Here is a 14,607-nt window from a genome sequence, read left to right as displayed (position 1 = left end):
CTGCCTCCCTGGCTGGTTTCCTACTTCTAATGTATTTGAAGAAAGTTTTTTTGTTGGTCTTTATATTTTTTGCTATATGCTTCTCATATTCCTTTTTTGCCTGCCTGATCACAGACTTGCATTTTATTTGCCACAGCCTGTGTTCCCTTTTATCAATCTCACTGAGACTAGCTTTCCACCACTTAAAGGAATCCTTCTTACCTTTTACAGCTTCCATTACTTTGTTAGTTAACCATGCAGGCTTTTCCCTATGTGCCTTTCCTAACCTGCGGTATATATTTTTTCTGAGCCTCTAGGATTGTAGTTCCCCAATGGTTTCGACCCTTTCTACTTTTCCTTTCAGTTTCTTCCTCACATGTCCCCTCATATCAGAGAAGTTACCCCTTTTAAAGTTAAAAGTGGTTGTGTCGGTCTTTTTGTGCAACTCCCTATTTATACAAATGTTGAACTCAATAACATTATGGTCACTCTCAGAGTATCTTTAAAAAAATTAAAACCAAGCAGTTTGTTATATTAATCGCAGACATGTTTTTAAAGAAGAATGTGATCCAGGAAGAAGCACTGAGAATAAAACTTCTAAGTTCTGTTGGACACTGTACATCTTATGAAAATACAGACAGTATTACTAATCAGTACTCCTTTGGAATCATTTTGATATTTTAAAAATTCAGTGTATTTAATTACATTTGTGTCCTGTCATTTCTCTAAGCACTTCAGGGTGGTGTACATACGGTTGATCCTCCTGATAGACACCTTGTGGAGTAGGTTTGATCAAATCTGTTCCAAGGTTACCTACAGATTTTCACTGATGAGCAGAGCTCAGTTCAGAGCTTTGCATCCAAATCCAGTCCTCTAGCTCAAGCCAGCACCACTTGGGAGATTGAATATAGCCCTTGCCAGATATTTTACAGTATCCTTACTTTGTTATCCTGGCTATGCCAACTTAAGATGGCTGAGTGGCCTGTGCTCATCATGATAGGATGTGCTGAGCTGGTTTGCTCTAGCTATATTACCATACAGTCTTGGTTTTACAGTATCCTTACTTTGTTATCCTGGCTATGCAGAAGAGCCCCTGATTGGCCAACTTAAGATGGCTGAGTGGCCTGTGTTCATCATGATAGGATGTGCTGAGCTGGTTGGCTCTAGCTATATTACCATACAGTCTTGGTCTTGCACAAGCTAATAGGTAACCAATTGACATCTCTCTTAAATTGTGTGCATCACAAGTATATGTGGTATCTTAATTAGGGATGGGCACAAACCTAAAAAAAATTGGTTCGGGGTTTGGGGTGGCCCCTGAACCAAACCCCAAACCAAACTGAGTCAAAAGGCCCCAAACCAGCAAGTTTGGTTCACCACAGCCAGGAGAAAGGGGGGTGGGATCACCCGGGAAGGGTTAAATGGCTGGCAGCCGTTTAACCTGTCCATTTCGCTTCCTCCTACTTCAAAGTGGGGGGGCTACAGGCTTAATTACTCACAACAATTTAAACCCAACACCTGACGGCCAGACCCACCCCAATGTTAGGTTTAAATGACTGGCAGCCATTTCACTGGTCAGTTTAGCTGCAAAGCAGACCAGTGAAATGGCTCACAGCCATTTCAGCATAACAATGGGGCGGGTCTGCCCATCAGCTGTTAGGCTGAAATGGTTGTCAGCCTTTTAAACCTAACAGCTGATGGATGGACCCTGCACCACTCAGCTGTTTGGTTTAAATTGCCCCAAATTTGTGTTTTAATATTCTTCATGTAACAGTTACAGTACAAAGGTGTTCTCCTTTTTTTCCTAATTAATCCTAGTGATGCTGATGAAATTGATGATTTCAGATGTTCCCACATCAAAGAATCCTGTTGGGCTGTTTTTATGCAGAATGTGACAACTGTGGCTGACTTTACCTTTAATGAAGGAAGTTTTTTCTAAACTGAACAAGATTCTTGTGTTAGTCTTTAAATGGCATTTAAAATGTTTAAAAACTAAAAATACAAAATATCGTTTGGGAAAAATATGTTATCTAGCTTTTGTTTTATTTACAATCATTTAAAAAATATTCACCCCAGATATTGGACAACTTGGAACATGGCTTAGCAGAAGATGGAAGCATGACTAACCTTACACAGGAGAACAGGCAGGGTAAGTATCCCTTCAGCCTTTTTCACAGACAATGTATTTTTATCACTTGCCTTGGAACTGTCAGAAGTTCTCACAAGATTGCTTCATAGCTGTTAAAACAGTGGTACTGGTGTTCATACAGCCGGTTCTGCCTTTTGAATGACGAACCTTGTCCTTTGTTTGCTGGAATTCATTTCACAGATTTGCCTTTTATTTTGATCATGGCAATGCATTAAATCAGATCTTTCCAGTTTAAAAAAAGAAAATGGCCACCATTCTAGAGTGATAGATTTATTATTATAGCAGTGTGAAACTAAAGCTTTGAAGAAAAAACCCCAAAAGACCATTCAGTCTTAACTCTATGTGTCCATAAGTCTCTCTCTGACACCAGAAGCTCTTTTTTAGATCCAGACTTGCCCCCCCAGGGTAGCACTGGCTAGGAGATTATTTTTAAGGATCTTGTGTCATGTATTACCATGTTTTGATGGCATATTTTGCAGGGTGCTATGATAAGCCTTTTCTGCCAACTGAGGGGACCCACATAGCCTCTTATGATTTTGGGAACCAGGTTTGTTTAGAACTGTAAACCTTCCATCAGTTATGAGATGTTTTTAGGGTTGCAAGTATAAAAGCTTTGGGTTTGTTGCCATGAGGTACGTTTAGTGGGAAGTAAGCAGAACACGGAGATCACTGAGGCAGACGTATGTAAATACCAAAGAAGATTTATTTATTTAGAGGTTGGTTTTAGAGAACAGATGAGCAACACAGGTCTTCAGACAGTCAAAGGAGAGCCCTGGCGGAGGCATGCAACTTTACGCTAGTTACGGCTTCAGAGTGTGTTTTGAATTCTCTTGAATACTGGCAGGTACAAACAGGTTTTCACTCTGGGTGAGATTGTTTCTCACACACGGGATTCTACCCACACCAGTCTCCCCTTTCCCAGGAGTCAGTCTGAATTGTATGAGGTCTGCTCATCACCAGAGACAGGCCAAACAACCAGGTACTCTGTCCTCTCCCAGAGGTAGAGTTAAACCACTTTGCCACACTACCAGGCAGAGCTGGCCTACAGACTATCTGCTCTTTTGCTGAGGCAGACTCAAAACTATGGTGATATTGTCTCTCTGAGCTAACTCCTGCTGTGCTTCCCTCCAGCATTCCATCTCCCTTCTGAAAGGTGATTGAACGCTGGAACCACACTCCCATAGGCTCAGCTGAGTGGCTGTTTTTTTTCTTTCGGGGGTAGGACAGCCTCCTGTCCATCACAGGTGTTTACCAGTTTTTTCAGCAGGAGCAAAACAACGTAATCAAGGATATTGCAGCATAGGTACTCAAGATCCCTCAGGACTGGAACTTTAGTTATCCCAACACATTTTGTGTTACTTTGAATGAACACATGGAAAGAGGCTTCCGCTTCTCTGAATTTTTAATTTCTTTAGATGTTTGTGTGCTCTCCATTTGGATAGAAGAATGTGTCACATTTTCTTTTAACCTTTTAAAATAAAGACTGCCATTCTTGACAAGTTTCTGTTCTATTGTGAGCTTAATGAAGTTTTTTCATAGCCAGCATGCTTTCATGCTGTCAAAGAGCCACCTGGGTTCCAGTCAACCAAGCTCACAACCCTGGCATGCTCCCTGGAGAAGAGCCTGTGTACGTGCACAGTGCTCCTCCCCGTGCATCGGGTAATTGAGCGGGAAAGAGTCCAGCCAGAGGTGGTGCAGCTGCGATGAGATAGACAACAAGGTAGCATTTTGAGCATTGCTGGAAAAGAGTGACCTTCTCCTGTGCGCAATCCTATAAACAAAAATTAATAGAATAGTGAAAGAAAGAGATTAATTTGAGCTCAAGGACTGAAATTTGTTACCTGTTTTCAGTGACAGACCTCCACCCACAGAACCTGTAAAGTACAAGGGAATCTGCCTTTGCCTCTTGGATGAATTGCCACCAGCTGCCTGTTTGGGAATAGGTGACAGGAATGGGACGGCTTGAGCCTTCAGTGAAATGAAGTAGCCAGTCATATAGCACACTAGCATCTGCAAAGCAATGAAGAAGACGCACACACACACGCACACACCAGAAATCCAACTAAAATCCATGCATTTAGGTCCTAGCTATAAGCCGTCCGTGATTGTGAGGACAAAAAAAATGTAAATAGTGGTCCTTATTATCTATTTTTCACCCCCTACCACCACCCTTTTCAGCATCTGTGGCCAAATTATGGCTCCTGGGTCTTCCCAACTGTTTTCCTCTGGCTACGGTCGAAGACTTTTCTCACAGTAGGGCTGTGTGGTTCTTTCCTTCTTCCTTCTCATAGCCCAGCAGCGTGATTGTTTTTGACTGCCCCCCCCCCTTCTCTTTCTGCAGCTGCTTTTCAGGGCTCAGCTCGGATGGGCAGAGACTCTGAGCAAGGCAGCCAGCAGAAGGGGGGAGGGGGCGTTGGAGCATCTGCGAGAGAGGTTGTTATGTGCTTGGAGTGCAGCAGCATTACAGCTGCCTGCCTGCCTAATGCTGCCCAGAGGACAATTGTAGGGACTGTTGGCATCTCTGCCTGAGTAGGTCAATCAGATCAGCTCCCTGCAAGGGGCTCTGGTGCATTTTTGAGCTGCAGGAAACTTTCTATCTATGTTTTCATGTGAACTCCAGCTGAGGCAACTCTCCCCCCCCTTTCCCCCCCCTTTTTTGCCTCCTGAGCCATGACTGGAAATAGCCTGCATTCTTTATGGGATTAGATGCGCAGCATCATTTCCCTACTGCTGGTCTGAGTAGGTGTTGCACAGACCAGCTTGGTTGCTGTGCCTCTCTTCAAAACAGGAGGGTAGGGCATCTCATTCTTCATGTGTTCAGCGGGAAGAAAGAGATTTAGCATTGCACCATTTTCCTGGCAGCGCTTTCCCTTTTTTTTCTTTTCTTTTTTTTTTTGGATAAGGCTTCGAGTCCTGCAGCTGCTCCAAAATGCACAAATTCCCTGAGAAACAAAAAACAGCAGCTTAGTACAAACACACCAGAATCGGGGCCTGTATTATTAACTGCAAATAATGCACATTATATCATGTGGAAATGGTTATTATAATTAGAAATATTGGGGATATTTTTGCTGTTTCTTTTTTTAAAATTGTTGGTTATTAATTTTTTTTAAACATTGAAAAGCCTTTTGAATTGTGTTTATGCATCCTGTAGGTTAGCACAGCGGAACTTGATCTTGTACTTCCGCTGATGGAATTCCCACTAATATCAATTGGCTGCTTTAAAATATTGGCTGGCTTCTGTGGAGGTGCAGGCCTGGTTTTGTGTCAACATTGCCTCCTGCTTCTGCTGTTGCTTCTTAACACTGTTCCTTTGTGCTTACCTTAATTTTTAGTCCCATTTCCCAGTGTGTTTACGTTGGATTTTTAGAGCACCGTGTGCTGATGTGCCCTTTAGGAATAAGGCTGTGCAAGCGTTTGAACTGACTTACAAATAGATTAATCTGTTAGAGCTACCTAAAGCTTTGATAAAGTAAATAATTTGCACCCCTGGAAAGAACGTCATATTACGTCACACAGGCAAAGCAATACAGCATGTCTGGTGCCATTCTTAAGCATTTTGCCCTAAACTCACATTCTTCTGTTATGTACATCTTGCTGTGTGCTTTCACTCCAGGCATTCCAGCCAAACCTGAAAGCCACTACATTTACGGGCCAATCCTGTGTATCAGAAGTGAGAGAGCAATCCTTGAAGTGCTCTGCTCAGAGGTGAGACCCATTTTATCCAATGGGGCTTACTCCCACAAAACTGTTCTTAGGATTGACGTTTATAGGGACTCATTCCCCCCAGTTCTACCGGGTCTTTTGTTTTCTGTCACAAAGTGGTTTCAGGTTTGCTGTGCCTGATCACACATCCTTCCTAAGCAGTGGGATCTCTGCATGAGCCATTCTCTGACAAACACCAGGCACCTGTCCGCAAGCTCAGGGAATGAGAAGTCAAGGGCCGCTTAAGGCAGCAACCTTCAGAAGCCCCTGAGCTCCCAGAGCGTGGGGGTGGCAGGCAAGCTCAGCAGGTTTCCCTGCCGCCTTGCTAAGCCAGAGCCAAGAGGGCCAGAGGGCTCCAGACCGAGGCCGGCTCTTCAACCTTCATGCTCTGGTTCCGAAATGAGATTTTAACTTCGCTGGTCAGTTTGAGGCGGCTGAGGAGTGTAAATTTAATCTTCTAAATTACATGACTACACATTGATGGTCCTAATTACTTAGCGCTCCTGCTCTCACTCTCTCTTTCTCTCTCTCTCTCAGCCCCTGCCTTTTGTTCTGTTATTGGGAAATGGATGCTTCCTTTGAGTTGCCTGAGCTAAAAGCTTGAGAGGCTGTCTCCAGCTTTAGCTTATTGCTTCATTTATTCTGGCAGTCTGTTCCCTGCACCAATCAAACAACTTGCTATGGAGAAGGTACAGGGGGTGTTGTGTGTGTGTGTGTGTGTGTTTTCCTCCAGAGCAACATGGCAGAATATTAGAAACGTTATGCTTGCGACGACGTGGCGATGTTAACGAGGGGGGAAATCGTTTTGAATTGGAATGCATATGACCAATAATTGACGGCTAGGGGAAGAGCTTCTAGTTTATTTGTGCACATTCACAAGCTGCTCTCATTTTACAGCCTCCGTTCAGCTGTGGAGGTCACGTCTGGGCCGGGTGATGTACTCCATGGCAAACTGTCTCCTAATGATGAAGGTAGGTGGCTGCAATTGCTGCAGAGTTACCATATATCCTCGAATAGAGCGCCAGAGAGGCAGAGCATGAGCGAGACTGCCCGTTGTCGGGCTGGGCTGTGGACTGCAGCTGGACCTTCCTCCTGAAATCGCGGAACAGCCCAGGCAGCAGCAATGCGAGGCATTTTGCAGAGCTGCCGTTTTGAAGGCTGAGAGTTCACTGCAATTAGAATAAGTTTTGTGGATCCCCCTTTGTTTGCTCAAACTGTGCCCTAGAATTTCTGCTGTAGTCACACATCTCAGCAATGCCCCTATTTTTATATTTGCATGGGGTGAAGTTCTGAAGAAAATATGAATCGTTAGTACTACTCTCTAATGGCTCTCTGATTGTTCACACTGACTCTGGTAATAATTCAGACCTTTTCATTGCGATAACTGCCCACAAAGAAAGAAGAGGCCAGAGTGGAATGGGTCTTTTCCCCTCTGTCCGAAGTCTGGAAAGTTATTTCCTTTGTTTTCTGGAATCCTTTCAGGGTCTCTTATTGTTCACTCTGACTCTGGTAATAATCCAGACCTTTTCATTGCGATGGCTGCCCACAAAGAAAGAAGAGGCCAGAAGTCTGGAAAGTCATTTCCTTTGTTTTCTGGAATCCTTTCAGATTTTTGCTGCTGACTTCTTGCAGTAGAAAAGAGCAAGAGTCTACTGAAGACTAACAAAATTTGTGGCAGGGTATGAGCTTTTGTCAGTCACTGTTCAATTCTCCAGACAGACTAACACAGCTACCCACCTTGGGCGGGAAGAGGTATCTGTGTGTTGATCGTACATCAAGAGCAGCAGATATTTAAGAGCTGCCCTGAGCATGAAGCTGGGTCACCAGTTGGTTGGCACCCAAAGCTCTGCCACATTTTTAGCAGTCTCCTTACCTCTAGTGGCATTTCCCTTCACCCGTCAAGCCCCCAACTAGATCAAAGAAAGTCCAGTGATGCTGGGAAGGGGGGGATAAAGCTGTTCCCACCTTGCATTTTCCCATTCTAACATGATCCCGGAAGCTGCTGTTTGTCCTGTTGAGGAAGCATTAGGGAGGAGCAGTGGCTCAGTGGCAGAGCATCTGCTTGGCATGCAGAAGGTTCCAGGTTCGATCCCTGGATTCTCCAGTTAAAAGGATCAGGCAGGAGGTGATGTGAAAGACCTCTGCCTGAGACCTTGGAGGGCCATTGCCATTCTGAGTAAACAATACTGACTGATGGTCAGTTCTCCAGATCCATCAGGGAATTGGGGTGGGGGAGGTTTCACACCCCACCAGCACCCACACCATCCTCTCATGCTGTTCCAAACATATCTGATACGCCTTTATAACGGATTTTTTTAAAAAAAGCTGGGAGCACCATTTAGAGAACTTGAAGCACTGGGTTGCCCCTCAAGTTAACAGAAATCTAAATTCTAGCCAGAAGCTGTACAACTCTATCTGGAGTGTCCCCTCAGGTACAGCTGAAGGACGAGGTAACCTTTGAGCTATTGATGCCTTTCTACTGACCAGTACCCCTTCTGCTGCTTGCTGTAAGTCAGACTCCCAGTGGCAGTTCAAACAGGCCTGAACAGTATGGGAAAATAGGGTAGCAGGAAGTGAGGTGTGGAAGTGGGGCTGTTACCAGACATTAATTCCTTTTTTCAGTTTTGTCCATCTTGCATCTGTTTTGAGGCACAATTTGAAGTAACGATTCTTACCTTTAAGGCCCTGAGTGGCTTGGGGCCAGGTTACTTGAAGGACCATCTCCTCCCATATTATCCAGGCTGTCAGTTAAGATATGCCTCTCAAGCCCTGCCCTCTATGCCTCCCCCACACCTTTAGAGGTGAGGCAGGTAGCAACTAGATACAGGGCATTTGCTGTGGTGGCACCTCATTTATGGAACAGTCTCTCACTTGCGGCTCACCTGGTGCCTACTTTACTGTCTTTTAGACACCACGCCAAAATTTTTATTTATTTTATTTATTTATTTCACTTTTACCCCGCCCTCCCCGCCAGGTGGGCTCAGGGCGGCTTCCAAAAACTGATAAGCAGTATACATTTTACAGTGGTAGAATAAAATACATCATTTAAAAACATAGACAAGTCAATATCAAACATTCATTCGATGGCGATAAAAATAAAGTGCCGTTTAGGGACACATTCAGTGGTGCCACCGCGCTAGGTCGTGTTGGATCGGAGTTCACACAGGGCGCTACTGGTAGGGCGTTGCTCCTAGCGGAGCGCCTGCCTAAAACGTTCTGTTTTCACGGCCCTGCGGAACTGTGACAAGTCCCGCAGGGCCCTGATCTCGGCAGGAAGCTCGTTCCAATAAGACGGAGCTACAAACGAAAAAGCCCTAGTCCTGGTTGCCATCAACCTAACTGTTTTGTTCATTCAGTTCAATGTATCTTTTTACCCAGGCTTTTATTTAGGGGTTTGTTTTGTTTTTTTGTTTTTTTAGTTTCAAAACTTTATTGAAAATGATAAACAAGTACAGATTAAACAAAGAAGTAATTTCAACAAGTTGTAAATACAGCAATCAGTTGTAAATAAGTAATTGTCCTCCTCCTTTATACTAAGTGTAGCATCTCCCTTTAGTAGTGGCTAGCCATCTGTTTTACTACTTGGGTTTTTTTTATATATATAATGATTCTTTTGAAGCACTGCAACTCAATCTCAGATCCCAATGCAGTAATGGTTTGCATAAACATCCATCTCTAAATACAGACTTCCAAGGCCATTTCGAGAATTCTGGTCTCTGTTTTGGCAGCATTGCATTCAAGCCTTAAGCCGTCATTAAAATCTGCTTGCAACTTTCCCTTGGATGGTGCTGTCTCCACTTAACAACTTGGGTATCATTTGCATTTACTTTGGAGAGTGATGTTCACATACCGAACTCCAGAAGGAAAATGGGAATTCAAAGCGGTGGCCACCATCCAGCAAACTGTGCAGTACTGCTGTGTGCACCCATGAAGGCTTTTGATTTGGGTTTTTCCTGTTCCTTTCAAACAATCCGTTCCCCCACATGAGGGAAGGTGGCCTAGGCTCTTTCATGCAAAGGCAAGCGCTGTATGTCTGAACTAACAGTTCAATGTTCCCTCTAAGCTGTGGAGTCTTATGAGCAACAATTCTACTTTGTGAGCTACTGGCATTAAAGTTGTGAGCGAGCAATTTGGCTACTGCATAAATTAGTTTGCTCTGGAGCCCTCCTTCCTGAGCGGAGACAAAAGTATGTGAGCCGGAGGCTAAAAAACTGAGCTAGCTCACACTAACTCAGCTTAGAGGGAACACTGGCTACAATATGATACAGTTTGCATAAATTGCTTGCATGCGGTCCTGCAGATTTGCACTTGTGTAAATACCCCTACTTTAAACTGGTATCAGCCATATGCCCTTTAAAACAGATGACATAATTTTTCTATATAGTTTACCATTTTTAATCTAGGAAGAAGATAAGCTTTAGTGTATTTCAGGGGTGCTGTGAAGTCACTTGTATTGTTTTTCATCATGATAATACTTCAAATCACAAAGAAAAACAGATAATGAAGAGTGTGTTTTCAAGAACTTGACACAGCTTTTATTTATTTATTATTCAGTCAAATAGATCATTCACTTGTCAGCTTCCATGTCATGGGCAATAAACATTCATTTTTTTTCCTCCCTGCTGAAATCTGTGCATAGTGCAGCCTGCTGCCATCTAGTGACAAAAAGTATATTACATCCTAACTGATTTGGGACCCTGACCTGGACAGCCCAGGCTAGCCTGATCCCATCAGATCTCAGAAGCTAAGCATGGTTAGCCCTGGATAGTATTTGGGTGGCAGTCCTCCAAGGAATACCAGGGTCATGACATGGAAGCAGGCAATGGCAAACCACCTCTGGACCTCTCTTGCCATGAAAACCCCACAGGGTTGCCATAGGTCAGCTGTGGCTTGGCCACAACAACAACAACAACAAAAAGATTTTGGAACCCGTTTCTTGCTAATGAGGCCAGTAGAAAAGTGTTGGGTGGAAATTTGAGAGAAGTATTATCAATTGAATCAAAATAACATACTATTAATCAGGATTTTTTTTAAAGGAAACCAGGCATTTGTTCTTAAATCAGAAAAATGACAAGAAACGGTTTACTAGAATCCTTTTTTTAAAAGTAGTCTCTGTAACAATCCCTTTAGTTCCAGTGCATTCTCAGAAGCACTCACCTCTGTTTACTTTTCAAAACTGTGAGTTTTGTACCATGTATTTATAAACATTTCAAGCAGAATTTTCATTTAGCTATTCAACAAAAACCTAATGTTTGTCTTCTGGTGAAGCACAGGGCACCCCTTTTGTTTCCTTTTCCTGCTAACAAGCCCTTCTTGAGCTATTTCTTTCTGTTCCTGGAATGGGAGCAGACCTTCAGATGCTCTTGAGGAGTGGGGATTTGAACCCGGATGTCCCAGATCCTCGTCTGAGACACCAAGCCCTATACTGTAGTAGCTCTCCTAGATGAACACCCTACATAAAGTGAATTAAAATAGACAAAGGTGTGTTGTCATTAACTTCACAACTAGGGTGGGCCCACAGTGCTCACCTAAGGACATAGCAATGAAGGTTATCAGGAGAAGAATAGCATTTTTGGAGGGACAGAACATTGCAAAAACAGACTGCTGGGGGCCGAGACCTTCATGGCATAAGGGTACTTGTGACTCTGCTTCCTTTGGGATGGTCTTTCTGACACTCTATAAAGAGTCATCATGTGCATTGATGTCTCAGTATAATTCATGATGGGGGAACCATTCAGAGACTGTGCTGTATATGCATGTTACATTTACTGTAAAAACTTCTCTAAGAGAAGTAATTATTTTAGGAACGGGGGTGGGGGAAGAGATCTGAAGGAAGCTTATTTGGAAGTTATTACCCATTTGTTTGCCAGAACAAGAAAGGCCTTATCCCTTAAGAATACAGAGGCATTCCCTCTCCATTTCAGTATCTTGAAGAGTCAAGGAAGAGCAGCCCATTCTGATGTCCAGGACCATGGTATAGCTCTCTCATGGATTTCTGTACTGTTTCTGAAGGCATGTGGGAGGAAGGGTGCTTGTATTGCCCTATATAAGAAAAGCTAATGTACTGGGAATAAGAAGCTTTCCCCTTAGAAGCAGATGTTGACATGGATGAGCTTTCAAATAAGCTTTCTAAGGAGGTATACAGACCCATGAGAAAAAGTGTACCACTTCAGGGGAATTTTTTTTATTATTATTGTTATATTTAGAACCTGCCTTTCTTCTGCCACAGAACTCAAGATGGCATGTATGGGGTTCCCAGAAGGCCTCTTATTGGTCAGTGACCAAACACATACCAGCTTTTATCTTCAGCAAGCTGGTTCTGCTATGTGCCCTCCAATTACTGCTTAGGTTGAATTAGCACATACAATCTAAAATACACACACACACACACACACACACACATCATTGCCATCTAAAATATTTATTTATTTATTTATAAATTAAATGTATGAATTACCCAATCCCTGAGTTCACAGGGGTCTGGGCTATTCATTCATTTGATTTATAGCTCACCCTCCCCGCCAAAGGAGGCTCAACAGTACAACAGTAAATAAAATACAATATAAAAATCATTGAAGTTACAACAGCAACAACCAAGTTCTGTTGCTTTCTTCCTTCTCAACATCGTGTTGGCTAGATGCAAAAGAACTAAGTTAAGCTAGAGAATAAGGCAAGTTCTTTATCCAGATGCCTCTCAGAGGGCAAAAGAAGTACCCAGGGGCTTTCTTTTCCCCTGCTGCAGAAAGGCTAAGCGGCTGATGTTGTGCTCCACATTAACGAACTTTCCCACCAACAACCCCCCCCAAAAAAGGAGATCTAGGGTGGTGAAAAGTACGCATACGGATGAGTGATTTCAGCTTAGCGTACTTTATTAGATCAAGAACAACTTTAGCCGGCTCACAGGCCCAGCTTATATGTCCCGTGGAACCGCCACCCATAACACACACCCACTTCCCAATAGGTTATTTACAGTGACCAAGAGTTCCATAGGCTCTCGGCCGGGAACCTAGCCCACTGATTGGCACGGACTAGGATCCGCATAGTCCATTGTCTCTTTGAGCGAAGCTCGACGTTTGCGCTGGACCGCGTGGAGCCCAAGCTGGCTACGCGGTCTGAACTGGATATATTACAGGTGGAATACTTGAGGAGTCTGCTCAAAAACAAAGTGAGCTTGGGGCTCTTTACTGAGGAAAGGGAGGTGGTCTGAAATGGGGAGGGAAGGTGCATTGCCCTGTTGGTGGGATTCATAGTGTCAGATGGGGAAATTATGCACGTGTAGAGGCCTTTGAACCCCCACCCCCATTATGCAGCAGATTTGAAGATCCTGGGAACTTCAGAAGCAGCTTTTGGTCCAGGGCCAATTGACATAGCTGCACATCACAGCAGGCCAGGGGGGGGGGGGTGCTAGAATCCCTTGCACCTGTTCCTAGGCTCATAGGTTCTGTATATAACTGGGATAGCTGTTCTGCTAAGTGCACAGAGCATTTGTAAGATTTCTTTATTGAGTTTGGGCAGTCCGTGTTAAACCATTCACATTTTTTTAAATTTATTTCATGTTTCTTGTTGTTACTGCTTACCTCCACACACACACCCTAAGCCTTAGGAGTGGATCAGATTAGGAATCCAAGTGAACAACTCTTTAAAACCTAACACCACAAGCTGATCATCTCTCCGTCCCTCCCTCTCTCCCTCCCTCTCAGCAGTGCAATTACATGAAATTGTCCCCGTTCTGTTCTTTCTACATTGATGTAGTTTTTAATTTTTACTCTTTCCATTTAAAAACCACAGTTAAATCAGGGGCAAGACCCATCAGTCAAGAAGCCGCACTCAAAGGGACAAATCAGCATCCTTAATCCATTTTTTAAAGTTGTATCTTTAAACTATCCATCAAAAATCAAAACAAGGAAAGGAAAAATAACTTCTTTGTTAAATCGCTGTCTGGTTGCACTGAGCTTGTTTAAAATTCCCTTCATCGAGTTATAGTGGCTTCTGCCTTATCAAAACGCACAAGAGCAGGAGCCGTTTTTCAAGCACAAGCAGTTTTTGGAGTAGAGTAATAGTGCCGTCCTGTGCTGAAATGCATCCTTCTAAGTTCATGGAGTCAATAGGCACTGAAGGTGCACCTCTGCTTAGAACTGCACTGTAAACCAGGATGTCTCTGCTTGGAACACTTCAGAAAGCTTCAGTTGCTGGATGGAAAGGTTTAGATGTCATTGCAGGATGCTCAGTATGTGCTCCCCTTTCCTCTTTGTGTATGGACCTGGGCTACATTTAAACTGTGGCTTATGGGGCAGAGTTATTTGGGTCCCCTGCGTTTGGTTCAGCTTTGAGCCCTGCCCTTGCAGTGTCCTCATGTCTGTGTAATGGGAACAGAGGGAGTTCTCTTCCAACTGGCTATACAGCTTCTTGTATATATCCCCCCCACACTCCTTTTTTTTTTTTTTGCTAAAACCAGCAGAACAGCAGTTAGTGCTGGGGTGGGAAACCTTTCATCATTTTTCAAAGATGGTATTCTTTCTCCATGTGGGGGATTTCCACTTATATCTGTTTATCGTGCATGTGTGCACCCTCCCTTTTTTGAAACGGTATGCATACAGCAAAGAAAAAATGCTGACCTTCCATATCTGTATGTGTGCTCTTGTACCCCTTAGGACTATGTACTTGCTGTGGAGACCTATCACACAGTCATCAAATATTACCTCGAGCAAGAGCCTCAGCTGTTGAGTGGAATTGGAAGGATTTTCCTGCAGGTATATACTAGACTCTGAATAAAG

At 43.6% G+C, this 14,607-nt stretch overlaps 1 protein-coding gene across 1 annotated transcript in view; it reads left to right on the top strand.

Annotated features, from left to right (window-relative positions):
• The window catches only part of TRAPPC12 (trafficking protein particle complex 12), an 83,335-nt gene that overhangs the window by 49,254 nt on the left and 19,474 nt on the right, over positions 1-14,607 (top strand). The window contains 3 exon segments of the mRNA XM_015425359.1: positions 2,056-2,128; positions 6,731-6,804; positions 14,485-14,583. Coding sequence (XP_015280845.1) covers positions 2,056-2,128; positions 6,731-6,804; positions 14,485-14,583 — 246 coding nt within the window.

This window comes from Gekko japonicus, unplaced genomic scaffold (genome assembly GCF_001447785.1).
Source record: "Gekko japonicus isolate JY-2015 unplaced genomic scaffold, Gekko_japonicus_V1.1 scaffold153, whole genome shotgun sequence".
NCBI classification, from domain to species: domain Eukaryota; kingdom Metazoa; phylum Chordata; class Lepidosauria; order Squamata; family Gekkonidae; genus Gekko; species Gekko japonicus.
The sequence above is the reverse complement of the archived record's forward strand: the minus strand, read 5'-3'. Positions and strand labels throughout refer to the sequence as shown.